General features: G+C 42.5%; 1 protein-coding gene across 1 annotated transcript; it reads right to left on the reverse strand.

Moving 5' to 3' along the window:
- Positions 1 to 9: 9 nt before the first annotated feature.
- On the reverse strand, positions 10 to 21,276 carry RNF13 (ring finger protein 13). The gene is made up of 9 exons (XM_009078836.1): positions 21,141 to 21,276; positions 18,217 to 18,297; positions 14,593 to 14,718; positions 13,241 to 13,328; positions 11,369 to 11,459; positions 10,615 to 10,720; positions 8,272 to 8,365; positions 3,289 to 3,369; positions 10 to 1,480 (listed from the first exon to the last, which is right to left on the reverse strand). The coding sequence occupies exons 1-9, from the start codon at positions 21,252 to 21,254 to the stop codon at positions 1,116 to 1,118; spliced, it is 1,146 nt and encodes a 381-aa protein (XP_009077084.1). The 5' UTR covers positions 21,255 to 21,276; the 3' UTR covers positions 10 to 1,115.
- Positions 21,277 to 24,321: the final 3,045 nt, after the last annotated feature.

The following is a 24,321-nucleotide window of genomic DNA, read 5'->3' on the forward strand; positions in this document are numbered from 1 at the left end:
AAAGGGCAATAAACTCCTTTTGGTATTTAAAGTGGAAAACATGTTTATTAACATTCTTTCAAGCTTTCCTTAGTCAAGGCCATATAAAAAAATCTCCATGTTGAGTATACGCATGGTTTTACTTTCTACATAGTTACAGAGGTATTATATAGAATTTACCTGTTCCGTGATACATAATAAGTACTGAGTTCTGTGAGACAGGTGTAAGCACTGGCTTTCAAATCAGGTATTTGAAAAGAACAATTTCTTATATACAGAGTTTAGCAGACTAATGCAGCATAAAATGCTCTTAGTAAGAGGTATATGAGCTGAGGATCAATAGAATACTTACCTAAAACTCTTTTGCTATGTGGAACAAAACCTCTGTCTTGGTCGTCCCCCAACTCCCACATCCTCACTGGACACCAGACGACCAAGTAGTAGCAAGGAGGGATTATTAATGTGCTTATGGGGGACCTGACCTTGTGAATTGCTCGAAACTAAACATAGATTCTAAGTTTCCTTATCCTGGGAATTGCTCAATGGAACTGCTTAAACTCAGCTGCTATGGCAAACTCCAAAGGATTATTTGGAATCACTGCTTTGAGATAAAAGTGGAATTTCTTCTGCTTTGATACACCAGCACACAGAATACTGATCTGTTCTACACTCTCCTTTCAGTAGTGGTGACCATTTTTAGGAAAACTCTATACACACATGCAAATACAGTTTTTGTTGGGCCTAAGGGGTAACACATACCTACACGTAATAAATATTGCTCTCAGAACGACCCATTGCAGCTACAAAATGGAAATAAAAGTACTTCCAGAGAAACCCCATTTGAACAAGAGACATTTAGAGTCTGTGTGATACTTCTACTGATATAAACTATTAACATTATTCATTAGCATTGTGAAGTCCAGTTAAACTGTTGGTTTTGAGAAGACAGAACGTGTGACTGAATACCTGAATCAAAAATAAACCTATCAGTAATGATTTAACCAGAGTACTACTACAAGAACTGCTGCTCCTATCAAAGAAACCGAATGGATTACAGGTTAAAAGATTCCCTATGTAAAGGTTTGTAAATAGCCTTAAGAACCCTTTTGTTCATACACTATTGGTCACTAGTAGTCTCAGACAGCGTTTGCCACTCTGTACTCCCTGTCCTCACCAGGCTGCAGCTGCACCACCACACTCTCCTCGTTCACCCCGTTCTCGGCGTCGCTGCTGTCGGTGTTGTCGTTGTCATCCTCCTCATACTCTGAGGACTCTGTCATGTTGTGGTGGGAGTGGGACTCGGACAGGGCCCCGAAGGACTGTGTGCTGACCGAGGCCAGCGGCCGCAGCAGCGGCGTGTTCTCCGACACCTCGTTCTCCTCCTGGCTGCTGTCTGTCTCCGAGTCAGAGTCCCCCTGGGAAGGGACCACCTTCTGCTTGCACACAGGGCAGGTTTTCTTTGTTTTGGTCAGCCAGGGGTCCACACACTTGCAGTGATACGCTGTGAGAAGACAGAACACAAGGCATATTATTCAAGTGAAAAGGACAGGGAAACCTAAGCTGTGTTTCTGTTCAGTAACACGGGAGGACTTAGAATGAAACACAGAGAGGATTTCAGCCCCTAGTTTGCTGGCACACAGCCTGCACAAAAGTGAGGGATGAGGATTTCAGCCGCAGCGGTATATGCAGTAAATACCTGTGTTCTCTACTGAGTGACAGAGCAGTCCTGCAACGTGACTCGTCTGACAAAATGAACTTTACAGCTTCTTGAGGAGTTCCACCCACTGTGCAGCAGGCATGCCCACCATCCTTCTCCTCCCTGCCTCTCACCTCCACACCAACAGGCATCAAGGCACCTCGTTATTAAACGAATTACCCCGATTTTGTGGGTTTTAAATCAGGTCTGCAGTTGGCACTGCAGCTAGCATAGCTGTGTTTAAAAAAAAGTAATAGAGTGTCTTACTTATGGCATTAACAACTCAGCTCTGCTGAGTAACAGAGACTGTACCTGCCAAAGAGCTCATGTTGACATGGGCCAGCAGCACACCATGTTAGTGCCTGGTCAGGCACATTAGCACCATGTCCCCCATGAGAGTTCATGGTGGTGGGTTTTTATTGAGTTTTTATATGTTTGGGGGGTGTTTGTTTTAAATGTTTCAGCCATCTCAGATGCTGGTGTTCCAGTTTAGTCACCTCTGCAGGCCCCCACTGGGAGAGATGCCATGGACACGTTCATTCCCTTCTGAGAACAACTGGTTTGTCAGCCTGGTCTGAAATTGTTTGTATGACTGAGGATCTACACAGTGTGGCCTGTCACCTGCTGTGCAGGGAAGGCTGTAACATCAGCTGCCTCTTGCTTAAGCCTCTCTTAGTGCTGTGGGGATAGCTGTCAGAGCTGCTCAGAGCAGAGTTGGGTGAAACTGCACCCAGCCAAAACAGCTGTAAAATAGTTAATGGCCTGGGAGGCAGAGAGAGGGTCACAAGTCAGAAGGGTGAATTCTACCTTTCTTGACAGCTTTTATCATCAAAAGTATGTTTAAATCCAGAGATGCTCTTGGCCCAGGCCTCTTCCAGGCTTCTAGAGATAAGCTCTTCAAATGCTTCTTGTACTTGCGGGCAGTCAAGAGTAGCCTTGTCTTGTGGACAGAAACCTACCTTTGCAGTGGACTGGATTTGAGAAAGAGGAATGTCTGCCCTGTCAGTCTAACACTGACTCCCAAGTGCAGTCAGGCACTGGTCTGCATGGCTGCAGACTCCTGGACAGACCCATCCCTTCAGCTGCACCTGTGGCTCCATCAGGTTTTATGGTCTATTTGTCCTGAGGAAAGTGAAAGCTTTTTTTTTCTTTTAATGTGCAAAGTGCTACATTAAATACAGATATTTAGGGGACAGTGCCAAGGCCAGATTTTCTTTCAGGTGTACATCCAAGGAAAGATGCAAAGCAGGCTGCAGACTCCTGGACAGACCCATCCCTTCAGCTGCACCTGTGGCTCCATCAGGTTTTATGGTCTATTTGTCCTGAGGAAAGTGAAAGCTTTTTTTTTCTTTTAATGTGCAAAGTGCTACATTAAATACAGATATTTAGGGGACAGTGCCAAGGCCAGATTTTCTTTCAGGTGTACATCCAAGGAAAGATGCAAAGCAAAGCAAAGAAACCTTTCTCTTTTCCCACTTTGTACATACTTTCCTGCACATCAGCAAGAAGAAATGTTATACATTACTCACTAAACGCATTCGCTGTGGGTTTTAGACACAGTGTTTTGGAGACCTGCTTTAATCCAAATACAAACCTGAAGTACAGCTGCTTACCATGGGAGCAGGGAAGGATCCTGAGCTTGTCTCCATCCTCATATTCATCCAGACAGATGGCACACACATCGTATTCATCCCCTACAGCACAAAACAGAATCACTGTGGCTCTTAAGGACTTCCACCAGACCCTCCTGACCCTCCACTCCATCCTGGCAGCTGCACAGGTTCCTGCTGTGCCTTTCACCTCGTCAGGGCCACAGCTCGGGCACTTGCCCTTTAGGTTAGTAAAATGTTTTAAAATGTGTGAAGTGCTATCTCCATAATATTATTTCATGTTTACTGAAAGCAAGATAAACAGATTTAAAATACAGGATTCATTTTACTATACAGGTATTAATAAGTTATTGACAAAACTTAAGATGTGAACGTGCCTTTCCTCAGACAGCTGCTCACTCACTGCCCCGACAATGAGGCCTTCTGTAGATGTCTGATGTACCAGGAACAACCAGCCTGGCCCAACCCAGCCCAACTCTCCTTATCACACAGCCACAAGCAATGTGCCAGCAGCTTTCCCATCACCTGACTGACATGCCTGGTTGAGGGACTAGACAGTCACAGGGTCAAGTGCTCCAGTGTGTGTTTGTCCAGCCCATCACACGGGCAGTCATCTGCCCAGCACATGGTGCTGGGTGCCACATCCTGGTTACATACTGTGTGATAAGGGAAGGCACCAGGGACAGTGCCTCAGGGAAAAAAAGGTGTGTGGCCCACCTTGCCCAAGGATGGACACCCAGATTACAGCCTGCAATACCCTGGTGGGGGACAATTTTGCGCATTTGGGGTAAGTACTTGTGCCGGTAGTCCTAGGCCACCAAGAAGAAAAAGGGGGAGAGAAGAAAACCTCATGGGTAGGCAGGAAAAGTCAGAGAGATGAAGTCCATCACCTAGACCTGGGTTACTGAGTTCTCATCTAACACAGTGAAGTATTTTAGCCCTAGTGTTTTTAAAAATGTCTTCCTCCTTTGTGACATGTCTGAGTCACTGAGCACTGAACAGACTGCTGAGAGAGGTTGTGGCTTCTCCCTCACTGGAGATATTCCAGAACCTTCTGGACACACTCCTGTGTGCCATGTGCTCTGGGATGGCCCTGCTTAAGCACGGAATTGGCACCAGATGACCTACCGTGGTCCCTTCCAGCCTGACCCATTCTGTGGTTCCGTGACATCCCTTCTCTATGCTGCTTCTATTAGTCAAGCCACACTCACAGATCATTTATAATCAGCACAGTAATATCATATTCCACATGCAAATGAATGTTACCCAGCAGTCAGTACTGCCCAGGGCTGCATATCTCAGAGCAAAACCCCATTCAGTAACACAGCTCCTGTCTGTCCCCACCAATCGCTCACCCTGAGTGAGGAACCACTGGAATATGACAGCTGCTCTCGAGCAGGCTCATCTGGCCATCACCAGCAGCACCCTCAGAAGGAAATGTCACAGCAGAGCTGGAGCTTCTCACCCACGCCTAGGCCAGGCAGGTACAGGTAAAGTTTCCTCAATAAGGCCAATGCTCCAGTTCTCAAACACGGAGGCCACAGACCAATCTGACAGCACAGGTGTTTCTCCCACTCCTGCCAGCCCAGCCCTCTCTGCACAGTGCTGTGTGACCTGCACCCACCCACCGTGTCCATCTGCTGCCCCTGTCCCACAGATCCCTCACCTGTAACTGACCAGGGCTGTGCCCAGGTGCCTGCTCTTCCCGGGGCTCAGGGGAGGGAGGCAGGGACCTCAGGCACATGGGAGTTCTCCTGGACTAGTTTCCAAGCTGTTTCACCTCCATGTCCACACACTCCTCAAGATCAAAAGGTTTAATTTCTAAAAAGGGACATTTCTAAGACATCTTTTTCCCAAGTTCCTATTACTGTACTTTAGAAGCTGACTCGGAACCAGACAAAACTATCTCAGAAGCACAGAATTACCCATCCACACATCTGTGTGTGCTCTGAGCAATGCAAAACACAAAACTGCAGCTGTCAAGACCTGGGCAGAGCTTCTGCCTTGTTTTATCTATTAGACCATCGTTGTACTGTGTGGTCAGGCAGATGGGTCAGTAATGAACAGTAATTAGATCAGTTCTAATCCCATTCTCAGGGAAAAAATAATCAATTTAGGAATACATAATGAACTGCAGAACTGCACTTACTGCGCACAGCTGTTTAGAAGGCACTGAGACACACCTATTGCCCAGTGCTGCTCTGCCACATGTATACACATATCTACCCAAGAAGTTAATACTCATGATATTGAAAAGCAAGTATTTACTTAAAATGACATGCCCTCTTAGAGCTTACCATGTGTCACGTGTTGGAGCTTTTCCCCATGTGTACAGAAAGCATTTCAAAGTGACTGTCTGAAGCTGAGCTCCTCTTTCACACCAACACCCAAACAACCACCTCCATTTCTAAAGTCTTGCGGACAGAGCAACACCCAAATCCTGGATTCTTTACCAGGTACCACTCAATTAGGGTTGTAATTTTTGACACTCGATGTAGAAAATATCTGCCCTGTTCATCTTTAATTCCTTGATACCATGCCCAGACATCTCTCTCAGCGTTCTACCTTCCCTGAATTTACAACATGTTTTTCTCTACAAGACTGAGAGGTTACATACTTCAATTTCATTGCACTTCAGATCTAATAATCTGTCCAGACTTGGCCTAGATTCCATTTCAGTGTAAAGTTAAGCTAGCTTGGAAATAATATTCTATATTTCTGAGGACAAATTCTACAATACTTACCACTTCACACCTGAGCACCTTCAGAACATCCAGATTTGCTGCCAATCAGACTACAAGTACAGTCAATGGACTTTTTTTTTTTGCTGTGTTCACTTTTGTTATAAAGACATCACACAAGAGATCTCAACTCCCACTGACTTTTGTGCGACCACAGTATAGTCATTTTATAGGGAACCACAACATAGCAACTGCCCCTGAACTCTTCCAATGTAGAAAGCAGATTCTGATAGAGCATATGCAGCGTTCTGTGGAGTTATTCAAGTGAGGCCTGTTGATAAGGACTTTGCAGAACCAATGGACATCATTAGGTACTGCATTCCTTACCACAGAAATGTTTAGTGCCCGACCCAAAGCCCACTGAAATTAGGAAATAAGTCCATGTGTTACCGTGGTAGTTGATCAAACCCCATTTAGAGATGATTCATGTATTTTCTGTGTTACCAACTCCTCAGGTATGCCAGAGTGCAATCACCCTATGAACCATCAACTTCCTGCATCCCAGAAAACCACTAAAGCCAGCTCTCCCTGAAAACCCTCTTACAGCAGTGATCCATCATACAAAAGGCAGAGCAAGAAAGGACGAACCAGCATCTACAATGTCTCAGCTTTTACAGAGGAACTGACTTTCTTGGAGCAACCTTTTCCTTGCAAACGTCTCTTGTAAGTACAGAATAACTTACTCTGTATTTTTATTCTAACTAGATTTCATAGGCAACTGATAAGAGGAAACAAAACTACTACTAGCTTTATTGGCCTAAGATGATTTCACAGAGTTTTTTCAAACCCATAGCAGTGGGTCACCAGAGCAAGGCTCAGTCAGTCCTGCAGAGAAAACCACTTTTTATCCTTTGAGGCTGATTAACATTGCACAAATAGTGTGTCCTCTCAAACTGAACACCTGCTCTGCACACAGTGATGTCATTAATAATGCAGGCTGGCTTTGTCAAGGGCAAAGAACAGCACGTGGTTCTGTCCTTGAACCCAGGCACATCCCCTGACCTGTCTCTCTGCCTTGGTGAATACATTTTCTATTGACATGCACTAGGAACTTTCCAATCATTTCAATTAACTGCCTCTTCCACCTTTTCTTTTCATACTTTGCAATAGCTTGTATGAATGAACTATCAGATGGCAAAATGGTAACACATTTAAAAACAAAATGGAGAAGTAGCAGATTTTTTCTACTTTTAAGGAGTAAACTACAACAGAGAAAGCCTTGAGGCAGCTTTTCTGTTCCACTGAATAAAGTAAGAGCTTCATTTCTCAACTTTGTCATTAGATCTTGCACAAAATTATTCAGCACACAATTACAAAGCAAGTGTTTTGGCATTAAATTTGAATGGCTCTTACCCCCACAGAAGTATTGTGAAATAATGAGAGGACCATTCCTCCAGAAAGGCAGAGAAATTATACTCACAATATAGTTTTGTTTTTACACTCTCTACAATGTCAGGCAACTTATGTGCCACTAATATCTACCAGTTTCCAGACATACAGTCATGGAATCATAGAATGGTTTGAACTGGGAGCTCATCTATTCCACCCTACTGCGAAGAGCAGGGACACCTTCCACTAGCCCGGACCATTCCTCCAGAAAGGCAGAGAAATTATACTCACAATATAGTTTTGTTTTTACACTCTCTACAATGTCAGGCAACTTATGTGCCACTAATATCTACCAGTTTCCAGACATACAGTCATGGAATCATAGAATGGTTTGAACTGGGAGCTCATCTATTCCACCCTACTGCGAAGAGCAGGGACACCTTCCACTAGCCCAGTTTGCTCCAAGCCTCGCCTCATACAGCCTGGACCTGAATGTTCCAGGGATGGGGCAGCCACAACATCTCTGGGAAACCTGTGCCAGTGCCTCAGCACCCGCGTTGTAAAACATTTCTCCTTCATGTGTGCTCCAGCCCTCAGAGCATCTCCATGGCCTCCTCTGGACTTGCTCCAGCAGGTCCACATCTGTCCTGTGCTGAGGATTGCAGAGCTGGATGCAGCACTGTAGCTGGGAGTTCCAAACAGTGGAAATACTGCATCACAGTGAGTGACTGCTGTGGTCACTGGGAGCCCAGCAAGAAACTTCTGTGGAATTTCTGTACTGATTTTGTGGTGTCTGTACTCAAAATTACATGTACTCAAAACTACCTGAAACTCAACATCCCCTTGATTTAGAGGGTTTTTGGTCTTAAAAAAAACAGCAGGGTCCAATGTGTTAGACAAAGAATGATCCACTTGCCTTTCTTAAACTTATGTACAGGAAGTTTCTTAAGCTGATCCTTCCTAAGCCGATTCCTTCTTGCTCTGTGTCTGTCCTGCACGAATTTTGTGATCTGGAAACACACAAGACAACATGAACAGTAAGTTAAAACAACAAAAGAACAATACAGATTTTGCTTTATGAAGCTTGCAGCAAGTTGGTCAAAAGGGAACCCCAGCTCACACCAAATCACCTCCTCCTTTCCTGAACTCAAGGGTGAAGCCAAACAAGCCTAAAGGATGTTCCCCATGACCATGGTTCTTGGTACTGAGAATACATGAGCTTTTTGGGGAGAGGCGATTATAAAGTTCTGTCCATACCACATAAAATAATGGCCACTGCTGCAGTCCTGAGGCCTGTGAATAGCAGGAAGCACAATGCAGAGCAAAACAGTTCAGTAAGTTTGACTGGTTTTCCTTACAGATTTAAGATTATGACAGCTGGTTTAGGGGATTATTCCCCCACTCATCAGAACTGTTTTCATAGTAACTAGAACAGTAGTTTGGGGAGGAGTAAAGGGGTCACTTCAAGCCATTCTACATGCTATAATACATCCACTAAGATAGCTAAATAACCAAATTAACTAAATACCTAATAATACTAACATAGCTAAATAACCATACCAAATATTCTATTGGTACCTTCTTAACAGTCCCTAGTGCTATTTCTGTTAAATCTCAAATTCTAGCATCTGTTGTATGACATCCTTGCTCAAATATGATGATGAGCAAACAAAGGCCTGAGCCAGAGTACACACACTGACAAGTCCTTTGAAACGTGCAGAGGAGCTCTGTGTCTACCTACATGGTGGGAAAGGCAAACACTGAGACAGCATTAAGGTTATAAACAGCATCAGGAATCCCTGAAAAGCACTGATACACTTCACAGCAGATTTTTAAGTGTAAAGGTATGAGTATTAGGGATGAATATTAAGAACATTTGAAAAAGTAATTTGTTTTGGCAAAGTAAGATCAACACCTTTTTCAAGCGTATTTGGATCTAAACTTTTCATTCAGACTCTTTTAGCCAAGTTAAACAATGACCTGCATGCACAAACTGCAGGTTTCCTGCTGTAATTCAGACCCTTAGTTACAATCAGAGTCTAACATTCATTTCCCAGGTTAAACCAAGATTTTCTCACAGAAGCAAGGCTAGAATCAGAGAAGAATCCGGACCAAGTCCAACCTGAAACCTCCCTGAGATCAAGTTCACCACACCAATTAATTGTCCAGTGCTCTAATCTATCAAGATCTCTCTGGAATCAACATCTCCCAGTTTAGTATCCTTGGCAAACAAACTCAGTGCACACTCCACTCCCGTGTCCAAGTGGCTGAGAGCAGCACTGCAGAGAACTGGTTGTGAGGCTGAGCCCTGCAGAGCACCACTGATGCCTGACTGCCACCAGGCCAGGTACCACCCATCCACTGCAACTCCCTGAGCTGACCCTTCTGGCTGCAGGTCACCCATCCTACTGTGCTTTGAGGGGGACATTTTGCCCAGAGCGATACTGTACAAGACAGTAGTAAAAGCTTTGCTAACAAAAAATAGTCTCCAGGTGATCATTCTGCTTGGTTTCAGAGAGCTGCTGCAGTTGTGACTGCGCCAAACGTGTCCAGGATTGGCAGTGAAATACATAACTTGCAGCATAAAAATTACACAGAAATAAATACTTTAAGGAAGTGTTTATAGAACAGTTGATGCATTACTTGATTTTTATTAAAAGGCAAAATAGTAAATTGGGCAGAGATTCCCAAAAGTGGGATGCTAAGCATTCTGAAATAACACACAGCTATGCTATCTTACCTCTTCGAAGAGATGTGCCAGTTGAGAGGCTCCATAGGCAGCGTACGTGCTGCAAGATGTGTGCTCTGTGCTGTGACAGGTTCTGTGTTTGCACCCTGATTGCAACACCCACAGTACACCCCAGTGAGTCATGCCCCGTGGAACAGCAGGACAGTTAGGCAGCAGGAGTTGGGTAAGAGGAGTAAGGAGCTCTCAGTGTACAAGTGCACAGGGACAGGTCACTCTCTATGGGGCCAGAAAGCAGTGCTTGTGCAGTTGGAAGAGTGGCAGTGAGGACAATTCCCTCTAAGTAGTTCTATGCCAGGGAGAACATCTGAAAGGCTCCTGATAGTCCTTTGACAAAATTTCACACCTGTTTATTGTACTGAGACACTAAAGGATTACAGGTAAGCACAGTACGGGTACAGCACACACAGCTCTCACTGTTGCCTTACTGCACCCCTTCATTTAACTTCAGTATGTGACAGTTCCAGGATGATTTGTTTGAAATAAAAAACAGCATCAAAGGAAGGAACTTACCATAAATATGACGATGAGAATAAGACAGATCCCTACTATTATTAGGAAAGGGATTAAGTAGTACTCCAAAGGAAGACTGAACTCTGGGATTAACACAACATGGCCACTGTGGGGAGGAAGAGATAACACTTTCTAAATAAGAGAATTTAATGAACAGTGAGTTAAAGAACAAACATGATTTCAAACACAAATCAGAACAAATGGCAGTCACTAGACAGAGTACAGGAATCCTACCTGTGCACCACAACACAGAAAACTCAGTCAACACCCACACAGTATAAAGCCAAGTGAATAAAAGGATAAAACAATGTTTCTTAGAACATTTTTGGAGTTCATTTTTCCACAAAGAATTCTCTCACATTGATCTTAACAGACCTCGAAAGACGTGATTCTGATGCTGGTATAGAGTCCTACAAAATAACACTTATCCCTCTACGTGCGGAACAATCCCTTATGGAGACAACATCATATACTTGTATACACAGTCTACCTGCAGTGGCTGATAATAAGCAACCAGGAAAACCACCTCATAGCTGCTTTCACAGCAGGATGAGGAAAATATAACATGAGTATCAAAAGATACAGTGAAATCATTCTTATTTGATAAAGCATTTTGGGTTGCTTTCAGGCACTAGATTTCACCTGGAATACCTATAGCCTCTGTCATCACAACATCCTATTTTAAATCCACAAATATCCAACAGAGACAATGACCCAATGTGAGGAGCAGCACAGCTGTAGTGAGATAACCTACCCCTTTTCATAAGTGAACTCTTCTTTAAGGGAATTAGCTGATGTCTCGCCAATGAAGACAGAAGGAATGTCAATCTTCTTTAAAACCTCAACTGTTTAACAAAAAGCAGGAAAATCGAACTATTATTACATGGACACTAGGGATACTCTTGAGACATGAGACTTGAACACTGAGTATCACAACATGAGGACGCACTATAACATCATGACATATAGACAGATGCACACTCATGCTGCAGCTTGACATCACCTAAGTGCTATTTTTCTTACACAGTACCTAGGGACTTTATCACAGGTATAAACATCAAAATTCCCAATGGAATATTTAAAGGGAACATAAAACCAAAATATTTCGACAGGAGAGGCACCATCAGAGCAAGTTTAACCAGAGCATCATTCATTACTCAGAGAACTGATACGAGTCACACAGCTCTGTTGATCTCCAGAATTTCTAGCAACTTATATTATTTTGTGATCTGGTTTTGTAAGATTTAATTAATCTGTCTGCCCTTCTTTTTACCCTAAGTATAAACAAACATACTGGAAACAATTGTGGCTAGGTAAGGTCAAAAAGAAGAAAGTGAACAAGTCCCACACCTTTATTTCAGTCTCAAGAAACTGGATGAACTGTCTCCTACTTCTCTGCTTACCAGTGAAGGCAATAATAAATGAAAAATTATTGAAAGATACATCCCATATCCTAGAAGACCTTCTCCTCAGTTTCACTTTGTATTATTTGTCTCCTAATGCCTCACACTGAAGGGTCGAAGTGCTCTGAGTTTAGCCAATATCAAAGCAGTCAGTTCCCCAAGGCAAAAGGACAAGTGGCTGAATGTCACTGCACACCACCAGCTCTGTGTCTGTTGGGAACTTGCTCTACATTTTGACTTCTCAGTGAAACTTGAACATAAGATTCACGCAGGCTGAGAATTCATTAAACCCACTCTCACACAACTGCCTTGGCTACTCAGCAACCATTTAGTTTGTGAACGTTCATTGGTGTTCAATGATGTTTCCACTGGGAAAGAATTTATTTTCTTCTCATTTATGTTCTTGTTCCATGAGTTCAAAAGCTGGACAAAATAAAGAAATGCCACAAAAAGTCATAGCAGCAACAAAAAGCATACCATAAAACAAACCCAACAATTTGACTAGATTTCTAGATGTTCTGAACACATTTGCTCCATGAAGCTTAAACTGGAACAGCTAGGGTGAGAATCAAGTGGTGAATGGTGCATTGGTCTCTAAAGACTCTCTTCCCAACTGAAAAACTGAAAATAAGGACACGTGATACATATTCCTATGAAATTAGAATCCATTTGTCCAGAGGAACAACAAAATGGAATCACTAATAATCACAGCTGGACTTGATGATTGTAAGGGTCTTCTCCAGCATAAATGGTTCTGTGATTCTAAGTAATAAAAAGTTGTATTTTCAAGTTTGATTTCCTTCCAAATGCCTTTTTTTTCTACTCTTCCTATATTTCTACTTAATTAACAACACATCAGCGATTTCTCCATCAGTCATAAATCTGTCTCTATATAACCATTTGGCCCAGAACACCTGAACTACAATTTGAAGGAAAACCTAAGAAATGCTCAGAGAAGGAACAAAGTAAATGTCACCAATAATACACAGGTACACATACATGTTCTTACACAAACAGCTCCTGTTTCCAAATGTTAAAAGCAGGAGGATTTCTGGTTGGGGTGGTTTTTTTCTGGTTTTGTCTGTTTCTGGTGGTGGTTTTGGTGCTTTTTTTTTTTTTTAAAGTGAGAGCTCATCATAATGCTTTATGTTACTTTAATCCTGTACACTCCAGTGGGTGAAATGATTTTCAAACAGGAGAGAAGAAGTGATACCTGTACTTACTGTCGTTGGATCCCATGCTTATGAGGTCGTCAGAATCAACATTGTGCACTATAGCTGCCTTGTATCCAGCTCTCTGGGCATTTAAAACCTGTAGGCCACACAAAACACTTACTGCAGAGTCTTCTGCTTCCAAACACAGTGACTTGTGCTCTCTGAGACAAGGCATGTTTTCAGGAAATTATAAATAAGTGCATAACATCATTTGCACTTATAAAACACGTGTCACCTTTCAGAGTAAAATCATGTCATTGTTCCTACATTCGTGTAATTCTGTCATTTTTCCAGAAAACCAATTTAATATTGTCAGCAGACAGACAGTGTTTACATATAATAAAAACAGAATAAAAAACTTTTTTGGGTAGTTGAATATAGTATTTGATCATGATTGAAAATAAAGGCACTAACTGACCTTGGTAATCTAGAAATTACCATCTGATGGCTCACGAATCACATGAGTATCATCTTTCCTGTGCTTGGGAGATGTGAATTATCTCACCTGAAAGCCCAGGCATCAGAAGATTTTCCACAGAAGAGTGCAAAATTGGAACTATGAGTACAAAACTATTAGCATCCTGTGTGCCAGTTACATTTCTGGTTCAGACTGGCTTTTTTGCCAAGACATCAAAGCCCAAGGTCCATGTAAATGACATTTACTGCAGTGACTATCACTAATGTAACCTTAGCTAAGTTACAACTACTCATCTTGGCTATTGCTTTTACTGCATCCACCACAGTACAAAAACCCATCACAAGCTGCAAAATAATACTCCAGTTGTAGGTCAACGTGTTTATAGTACAAGTATTCCACAATATAACACGTTGCTGTTGCACCCATTTGAACACACTCCCATCCTGCCACCTGTGCCTGTTTCCACCTGCACTGCACTGTCACCTCTCCCACCAACTGCAACACTACCACTGCTCCTGGGGTCTGTGTGAGTCACTATTTGATCCAGCTATTAAACACAAACCAGAACAATGGCTTGCTGATTTGGGGTGCTTTTATGCTACTGCCATTCCCTTATTTCCCCTGTGACCTCTGGCAGCCAAGGATCTAACTGCCAAGGGAGGCTGATGCTGCCAGCTGAACGCTCTGTTACAAACCTGCAGCACCCCTCAGTCTCACTTGCCATGTATGCTGGCTCCCACACAGGGACGCTCAGACTAAACCACACTGCAATGCTGCTTTATCTGTCTGGAGACAAAATTCTCCCTCCCGTTCACATCCTTATCTACCCTACTGTTAGCTACAGATACTTTTCTCAAGCACCAGTAAATTCTTTGAAACAGAGAAGGGAAAAAATAAATAACAATTAAAAAACCCCAACCCAAACCAATTAAAAAAATGTTACCTTGACATCAAAGTTGCACTCCAGCCTTCGGATTAACACGATAAAAGCACCAGAGGAGTTGTCTCTCAGTGGAGGTGGAGCTATAGGCTCACATGCATTCTCTGGTTTGGAATTTATTAGAAATCCCTAGGAAACAGGAGCAGGAACTTCATTTCTCTTTGTCTTAACAAAAGGGTTGGTAGACAAGTATAAGGAAAGAAAACTGCACATTTTCATACAATAGCTAAACCAATTCTTATTATCAGCTCAGTCCTATATCGCAGTGAGATTTCTGCTACTTCCGTGTTTATTTTGATTCATCAGAATCTTTGTAAAGAATTAGAACATCAGAAAGACAATACAGTTTTTCTAATCACATCATACTCAGACTTTGCAGTATAATTCAACATAGAAAGGACAGCATATATTACATTCATGTAGTGTAACTATTATCCTAAGACATATGGAGACTAATCAAGAAACCAGAAGTGCAATGGCCTAAGAAGCACCAAGACAAATTGAGCACTTGGCAGTTAACAAGGGAACAGAGGGAAGTTCTATGTGTGACCCCAGCAGTGACCTAGCACACAATGGAGCCAACGGTCAGCAAAGATCACCAAATGTGCTACAGTTGCAAGGTTCACAGAAGTAGGAAAGACTGGCAATACCCATCCTGATGCAATCTTTGGGCTGTTTTCAGGTGACTAAGTTAGCACTCCACCACTGGTAACACTGGAATAAGATCTCTCCTAACCTCACGCTCTAATATATTAATCTGCCGAAAACTCCTACAGCTTCTCTCCAGGGACACACACTCACTGGACAGGGGATGTGCTGGCACTAGTCCCACTCCCCCGTGCTGTGACCTCAGGGTTGTCTACTCCCTCCAGCTCTGCTCTCCACCGCTGGAACCACTCCGAGCCGCTGCCCACGCGAGTGACAGTGCCCACAGCACATCAGGACCCTGCACAGCGCTGCCTGTCCTAGCTCTGATGGGGCAGCCTGTCCTTTCTTCCTCTGCTACAACGTGCTTGCTTCCTTGGTTGGCTCCCCAGATCACCTGAGAAGGAGCTTCTTTATTCACTATTGATATTAGTGAATTAATAATTAGGTTGGTATTAATTAAGAGTCCTCTCTGTCAAGTCTCTTCACAACAGACTGTGATTAGCAAGACACAGAAAAATCCAGACTGGACACCCGGAGGAGGTTTTCCCACCCTTCATCTGAAATGCCCCTCTCCAGAAAATCACCTCCTTGAGAAGTGTTTGTGTGAAGGACACAATGACAGAGGCTTCCAGACGCTAATGCGACAGAACAGCCTTCAGCAGAGGAATATTCCTACAAGACTTGCACTTGTTTGCATCATTTTTAAAGCCAGAGAACATTATCACACAGGCAATGAGTGAGGAATTGCCAGGACATAAGAACAGAAGTAATGTGTTTCATGCAAATAGAGATCACGAGAAGCTGAACTTCTCTGAGCTCGAGAAAGCACAGCTCCAATTCTAGATACATCCTTAAACTCTGTGTTTTCACTGTCAGCTTGAGATATACAGAAATGTCATCACTTGTGTAGAAATAATTCTATAATTGAACCTACATATTAACTGTCAGTTTAAATATATAGAATGTAAATGTATATAAACACATATTATACAGACATGGTATAGAAACATACATACTATATATAAAATACACAGTAAATATAAACTCAGTTTAAATGTACTGTTTCTATATAATCTTACACTTTATCCATAAAATATATATATATCATTCATAAAGTTTAACCTACAACAGAGAAACAAGTTTGTTTTGAGGAATAGATTTTTGCAGTATCATCCCTTTTGGCAGAGAAGCTGCACCAGCAATCTGTTCTTTGCCAAGCTTGTGGTGACAGGCACAACATGACAGTCTGTAACAATTAAAAGCAATAACCACTGAAAACTCTGCACTGACTTGCTAACAGACAAATTTAGGTCCCTAAGGTTCCCCAGTTCACTCAGCCAGCACTGCTCATGGTACATGGCTCACGCAAAGCTTTTACTCTGCCCTACCTAGACTGGTCTGTGCAGAACTGGCTGCGTCCTACAGAGAGGTTTAACACCAGTCACACAGCACCACGTTGCAGATCAGGAAATGCAGCCACAGAAGCCAAAGGGTAGCTATGACTAGACTGGCTTGTCCTTAATGCTACCATACATGCTTACCTGCCTTTAATCAGGACCTGTTGGACTGAGCAGCACCTACACTCATGCTTTGGCACTCATTACTACAGAATCTGATAGACTGTGTTTTACAACTTGTATACCAATAAATCTGAATCACAAGCATTGAAAAGTATACCATTTTCACCCCATTGCAACCAGTATCATATCATTTTTTAAAGCAATTAAAATCTTGATGCAAAGAAAAATGTTCTAGTACAATATTCTGGACTAAAACTCATCATTATTTCTCCACAGGTGATGACATCTAAATTAAGGCACAGAGCTGTCTAACAGTTACAAAGGTTAGAATCAAAGCTCCTTACATCTATTTTTGATGTATTAAATTGGCTCACTACTTGGGTAAATCACTTAATCACCCTCTGTTTCTCAATATAGTCAGTTAACAACTACACAAGCTCTAACACCACTTCTCCCCAAGATAACACCCACTGGGCATGGAAATGAAGTCTGCTTGGGTGGTCGTTTGCAAGGAATTCCTGAGTTACAGGAATTCTTACAGTACTTTATTCCCCTTTGGGATTAAAAGGGCAACATGCAACTGAAGAGTGATCCACACTCCTACCTTCACACCAGCTTCATTTTTTTGCGTCGTGGTTACTCACAACACTGCAACATCCCCAGGGCTGCAGACCAGATTTGGGGCCACAGGGGCTGCAGAGAGCAGAACAGGTGAGCAGCTCTGCCTCCTGTGCTACTCACTGCCTCCACAGGGGCACAAGTTATAGAAATTCCCCTTCTGCAGAACTCTGAAGGTGGTCTGCCTAAATGTTTATCTTGTGTAAGAATTCTAAGCTGTAGAAACATACACATCTCAGTCATGAATCCCCCACAGCTGTTCAAAGGGACAGCCAGACAAACCAGGCACTGTCACAACACTGAGCTGCAGCTGCTCTGCTCAGTGCACTTAACATGGGCCACAGCAAGGAAGATAATCCCTCCTGCCCTGCCACACTGCACAGAGGGAAAGGACTTGCCAATGTACAACCCTGTGGGGACTAGAAATCCTCCAAATATGTTTTTTAAAAAACTGAATCAACACAAAATCAAATCTAGCATCTGCTGATTGCAGTGCAAGGTAGCTGACATCACACATCACTTCGGAGAAAAACAAGGGTCTACAAAGCTCACTTCATTAGAGTTCCACCTTTCAGCTATTTTTAATTGATTCGTTATACATTCTCAGCAAATTCTCCCTTAAGCAGACAAGGTCAGATTACCAAAATTCGCTTCTTAGAAGAAACTCCGAATCATAGGCAACAGCTCATATCAGATCCTTTGCACATTTGTTTGGCTTCAGCAGACAATTAATCAGTTAGTGTTCCTCAGTACTACATTAACTTAACTTTGATCTTTCTGAGCTTACAGAGGAAATGCTCAGCAGATACAGATCTCTCTCTATATATGTATATTTTTTTACCTTCAGGCCTTCTGCTGGCAGTCTGTAGCCAAATCTAGCAGGCAGGTCATCAAAAGTCTGTGTTCCATTTTCAAGGTTGTACTAAGAAACAAATTTTAAAGAAAATTTAGGTTTACAGCAAAACAGAAATAGTTAACAAGTATAAACAGAAATAAACAACACTGCATATATTTTTATCTTTATCAGACATAGGACAGCCTTTGACCATGTCAATGAAAGCACAAAATTGCTTATTCCACTTCTCACTCACTCATGCGGCATCATCATTCTTTTCTTAATCAGCTGCCAAACCAAGAAAGTAAGTAATAGACGTTCGGGTAAATTACTTGCATGGCAAATCTTTGTACTGTTTAAAATTCCAACACCATCACATTTGCAGAACAGAAACTATAAACCGAAAGAAAAAAGCACAGATCTGAAGAGTTGTGAGGTTTGAGTGTGGAGTTTTCACTGGGTGGTGGTGGTGGGTGTTTCACCTTGAATCCACTCATGTAGAGGGAAGAGCAGCTTTTAACAGGTGCTTAACTGCAGGCAAAGAACAGCCTAAACATCCATCCCTCCTCAACCCCCCCATACCCATTCAGGTCGGCAGCTGAGAACTATCTCTGTAATTCAGGTTTAGAGCAACTATGAGCTTTCATTTTATAACACTGGAATACTGAAAAGGCCTTAAATCCATGGAAGCTTTGTTTCCCCCTTCCTTGTTCATCTTCTGTAGCTCTAGGACATGCCTGACCAACTCAGAATTCATACAGAAAAAGGCACTGTGTGTATGCTACTTTGTTTTCACTGAAAGTGAATAAAGTGTTTCCTGCAAAAGTTATGAACTGACTTGGATGTGCATCAGTTTAAAGTTTTATTAAATGGTTTTATTACAGTTTAGTGACTCAGAAATGTTTGCCTATTCACTGTATCATCCAACTGTCATACCGAACAGCCAGGTGAGGATTGGGTTTGCTTCAGAGGGACAGTCAGACCTGACAGAGAGCTCAAACCACAGTTCAGAGACAAACACTGCCATGATTTATATGAACTCTTCCAAAGAAGCAACATTTTGAAGGTGCTTCCTTCCCACAGACTTTAATAAAATTGAGGGGAAAGAGATAGGAATTGAGCCAGATTTCATGGAAGCCTTTTTGTTCAGTGTAACCAATGTGCTCCACCCAATCTCTCCTCCCGACCTGGCAGCACACAGAGCTCAGTGCATGGCCCTTCCTCCATCCCCACTGCTCACTCACCCACCTCCTGCTAAACCTCCTTCCTCAGCGTCTGCTACTGTCAGCTCTCCCTTGGGTCACCTGGCAAGGCCCTGCTTAAGCCAGGAGTCAGACACAAACCTTTTTTTACCAAATAACCAATCCTGCTCATACACACACAACAGCACTGCATGCAGACGTGATCCTTCGCTTGAGGCTGTGACTATGTGATAACACAGGAGCATAAAAACGCACCTAAATCAGAAGGGAAAAGGAGAATTTCTTCCCTTAGTGAACCCAAAACTTTGTCCAGAGCTTTGCTAATCAATGGGTAATCATTAAACCATGAAGTCTCTCAAGATGTAAATGATCTGTACATCAGCAACTCCATGTAGCACAGTGCAAAACATTTCCTCCTCTGAGCATCTCTTAAGCATTCCACTGGCTCCTCTGTACAGCAGAACTAGAAAGTGTCTCATTCACCTCTTCATCTCCTACTTCAAGATATTCTCACAATAAATCTACAACTTCCAAATATCCAAGAATAAAAGATACTTCATTTTTATATGGAACTACTTTAAAATACTGCAGACAAAAGTGTAAAGGGAATTAAACTATACTTCCAAAATGTCCTTTTTACCTTTTTTGAGGTATGGGGGGGTGTGTGTGTTTGTTTTGTTTTAAGGAGAGGAAGAAGCAAGAAAAAAAATTAGGTTTTTCTGAACAGAGGAAACACAGGCTTGGTGACAGAGGAAAGGGGAGAGGAAATCATGTTTACAGCAGAAAGACAGCTAAAATTTCGCAACAGAACCGTGATGTCAGTGCCACAGTAAAGCAAATTTCTATCTGCATTTTCTTAACACTTTCTCTATAAAGAGTATTTATAGAATAGTAACAACCTGAAGATCCAAATAACATACTTCAGTATTCATCAGCCACATGCTGCCACAAACTTTTGAGCATTTTTATTTTAACATTTGGCTTCAAGGGTTTGTCACTGTTCTTCTAAATGAATATGACATTAACAATTGCTCTGCATATTACTGGATGAAGCAGAGAATACAGAGCCTACAGCACTTAGGGTTAATAGTTTCAGTAGCTTAAGCTCTATCCTACAAAGACAGTTGTAACTTCCTCTTTAGAGCTTCATGATACATTGCATTGGTTATAAACAGCACAGCAACAGCTTTCACCACTGACCTGTGTTCACTATACTGTTTATTAGCCTGATCACTTAAAATTCTACACACCCAAAAATTAGTTTTCTGAATGACAGCAGATACTCCCAGCTATTTACAAACATGACATACACAAAAAACTACTGACAAGGCCCCAGCACACTTCAGTTATACTAGGCTGAGAAGATTATTGTATTTATTTATATCCAGCAACCCTACAAAATGACATCCCTCACCAAGACTTGAACTGCTGTCTCAACCAAATCATGGAATTCTTTTATCAGGGTCACAACATGCTACAGAACACCTGGACAGTGTGAGCTTTGAAATGAGTGAGGGAATGAACTGCTTTCACTGCATGGTACCTGAGCACATATCAGCTGTAAACTTGTTTGAAAATTTACACAGTATTTTTTATTGAACTGTTAAGGCAATTCCATTCCAAGCAGCCTGCTATAACAGCTATTATATTAACTGATTCATTAGCAGAGTAATTGAAAAGAAGATTCAATTTCATAGAGATTTGATCTATGTAGAAACATATACTTACTGCTAAAATATCTGCCTCCACAGGTAAAAGGTTCAGGAAAGCAAACAACTGAACAGTCACAATGGTGTATATCTGAGTGGCAGACAACATCAGCATTCCTATTGACAACAGCATATTTTATTCAATACCTGCAGGGAAAATAAACAGAGTCAAGGCACAAAGCAAATACTTCCCTCTCTTGGACAGTCAAAGCTTGTCTTCTAAAGGACTATGCAAAATGTTAATCTGTGTGTACTTTTGAGGAACAAGCAATCTTTACATTATAGGATTATTTTAGAAGTCCCTTTTGCCAAAAGCATGTGACCTCAGTGGGAGGCACTTCATGCATACACCACACAAGCTGTAAGAGCAGCGCTTCAAAAAGCTTTAGGCACCACACAGCAGTGCAAGGGGGACACAGGGATGAGCATTCATATCATGTTAATCATCCTTAGACACTCTTCATTTTAACCTTCCCTTCCTCCTGCATAAATCCAAATCAGCAGAATTCCTCATGTACCTGGAATAACCCACCAACAGCATTTATTCTCAACACACACTTGCAAAAGCACAGTGACACCAACACATGATAAACACAAACCAGTTCTATCAACCTCAGTGAAACTCAGAGGTGCTCCACTGACAGTGCTCTGGGCAGATCTGGTCTCCTGCACAGTGTGTGCATTTCTGAGACCTTTGAAAACGAGGACACAAGTGCTCTGCAAGGTATGCTGATCTGCACTTCCCCAGCTCATGACTTTGCAAGGAAGGCAGGTCTGCTTTGCTAGTAAATGTGCAGCAATAAAGCAACAACTTGTGTCTGGAAACAGTGGGGCATGTTTGCTAACAGAAACTGTTCTTTAAAGCTGCCCATTTGTCATTAATCAAAGGGAAAAAAGAGGGGTTAGGAGGAAGAAAAATAAACATTTTAATGTTTTTTTCCTTTGCCACATGAAGATTTTTTAAAAATGCATTAAAAAAAAAAATGAAGAGCTGAATGCCTTCCTTGTATGAGCAATGATACCTGCACCCTTACTGAAGGGAATGTGAGTAACATAACACCCTCAAAACAACCCCCAAGAATCAGACAAAACAATAAAAATAAGGACCCCAATGCTTGTGTGAACAGAACTTTGAACTCCCCCTCAAATTTAATACATGCATTAACTGTAATGCTAACAGATTTCTTTCCAAAATCTCTCCTATCAAAATTTGACAATCACACCTATCTTTGAGACCACAGGATTCAGCCCATCAAATACAACACAGATGTTAAAGATAGAATGTTGGAAATTTGAACGTTTCTATTCTTTCCAGCACAGACAAAATCTAACACTTAATGTAGTAAACCCCAGTACTGCTCTGTTTAGAAACTCAGTGCTCTCTGAAATGAGTAACAGATTACTTTCCACTTGTCTCTTCCAAACCATTATTCTTCTGGCTCCAGTGAGAGTCCCAATGGAGACAGCAAACATGATTCAAGGAGAAATGCCACTTCTGTGACTGATAAAGGCTGTTCCTTAGGACCACAGAATTTACCCAAGGTTTGTCAAACACCAACTTCCTCCACACTTACTACAGGCCCTGCAAATTCCTGCTCTCACAATGCACGAACATAAGAACAACATAGTGCAAATCTGCAGCATCCAGTGGACATCATGTCCAGTGGTGTTTCTGGGAAGCTTTCCTCTCACATGCTCAGTGCCTTGTGCCCATGAGCATTTCAGCCAGCGTGGGGCTTTTGGCTGGTGACACAAAAACAAGGCAATTCCACTGGCCACACCCACAGGGAAGTAACAACTCCACCAGTGAAACTGTGGAGTGAAGCACCCAAAACCAGCTGCAGCAATGTGTGAGGCAGGGAGATTTATCCTTGATTTGTGCAATCTGAACTGGAGGAATGGTTAGCTGACACAAGGATACAGCCTTCCAGAGACATAAGACGTGGAGCTGGGAAAGAATCCTGGCCAGATGCCCATGGAACTTCTCCCCCATTTCCCATAAGCTACAGCCTAGAGGCTTCTGTCCTGCCAGGTGTTCCCAAAACACAGGATGGATTACTGCCATGCCTCTCTTCTCCTAAGAAAATTACACCAGTGTTAGTTTTTTTCCTACACCCTTACTGACTACCCTTTCACTTTCTCTTACCCAGATGTCATATTCTATCCACTTTACTTCACCAGAGAGAAACTCCCACAATGCAGTTTCCCCAAAGTGCCAGTGTAAGATGTTCTGTGCTGAGTCACAACAATATACTTTATCTCTATGGACATATTATGAGCCTTTCTAAGCATACTGACATTGGAGAGGTTTTTCTAATCTGGCATTTTAACTATGCAGTAACTTGTACCACTTATTGACAGCCCTTCCATCTCCAGAACTCGAGGAACAACTGCTGCTCACCTCTGGGCAGTGCTCCCACAGCCTGCCTGTCCTGCATGGTCAGTGGCTACAGCCACACAGTCTCAGAGGATTCTTCACTGTGACCCACCTGATGGACACAGCCCCTTAAAAAGGAATGAGAGAGCTCTTTCACACAAAGTTTATTCCAAACAAAACTACTAACTCAGGGGATACATTTTAGTGCTTAAACAACTACTTTTTTCGCTTTCTTTGACAAGGACCATCTTAACAACAAAAACTCTTTTGAGCATGGAATGGAAATGGAAAATCACCCTATCACAGCCTCCCTCAACAGCCCTTCACTTACTGCCTTGGGATATAGTATGAGAGAAGCACACACCCTGATCATCACTGGTTCCCAGACATTCCCTGGCATCAGGAACAGCCCCATGAGAACGGTGGGAGCCACTGAGAGGGGGCAGCAGCTAGGAGGAACCTCCACAGAGCTCTCTCTTCAAAAGGCCTTTCACAGCACAACACAGCCCAGTGCCCCAGAGCCTGTTCTACACCCACCACTTCTGCCTGTGCTGCTGCCACAAGCACAACCCACTCCTGAGACAGGGATCAGCTGTCTGCAGAGGAACTTCAGACTCCTCTCAGGCTTAGCTACAGCATGGTCACAGGCAGGCAACCTCTCAACAACACAGAGAGCACAAAACGTCTTACTGCCCTCATGAACACTCACTCCTAAATATGATCAAGCTAAAAAATCCAACATTCAGAATCCCAAACACATGTGATGCAGTACACCTCGCACTCCTGAGTGCAAAACAAGCACCAATTAAGTGCTACCTTCAGC

Source organism: Acanthisitta chloris, unplaced genomic scaffold (genome assembly GCF_000695815.1).
Source record: "Acanthisitta chloris isolate BGI_N310 unplaced genomic scaffold, ASM69581v1 scaffold11387, whole genome shotgun sequence".
NCBI lineage: Eukaryota > Metazoa > Chordata > Aves > Passeriformes > Acanthisittidae > Acanthisitta > Acanthisitta chloris.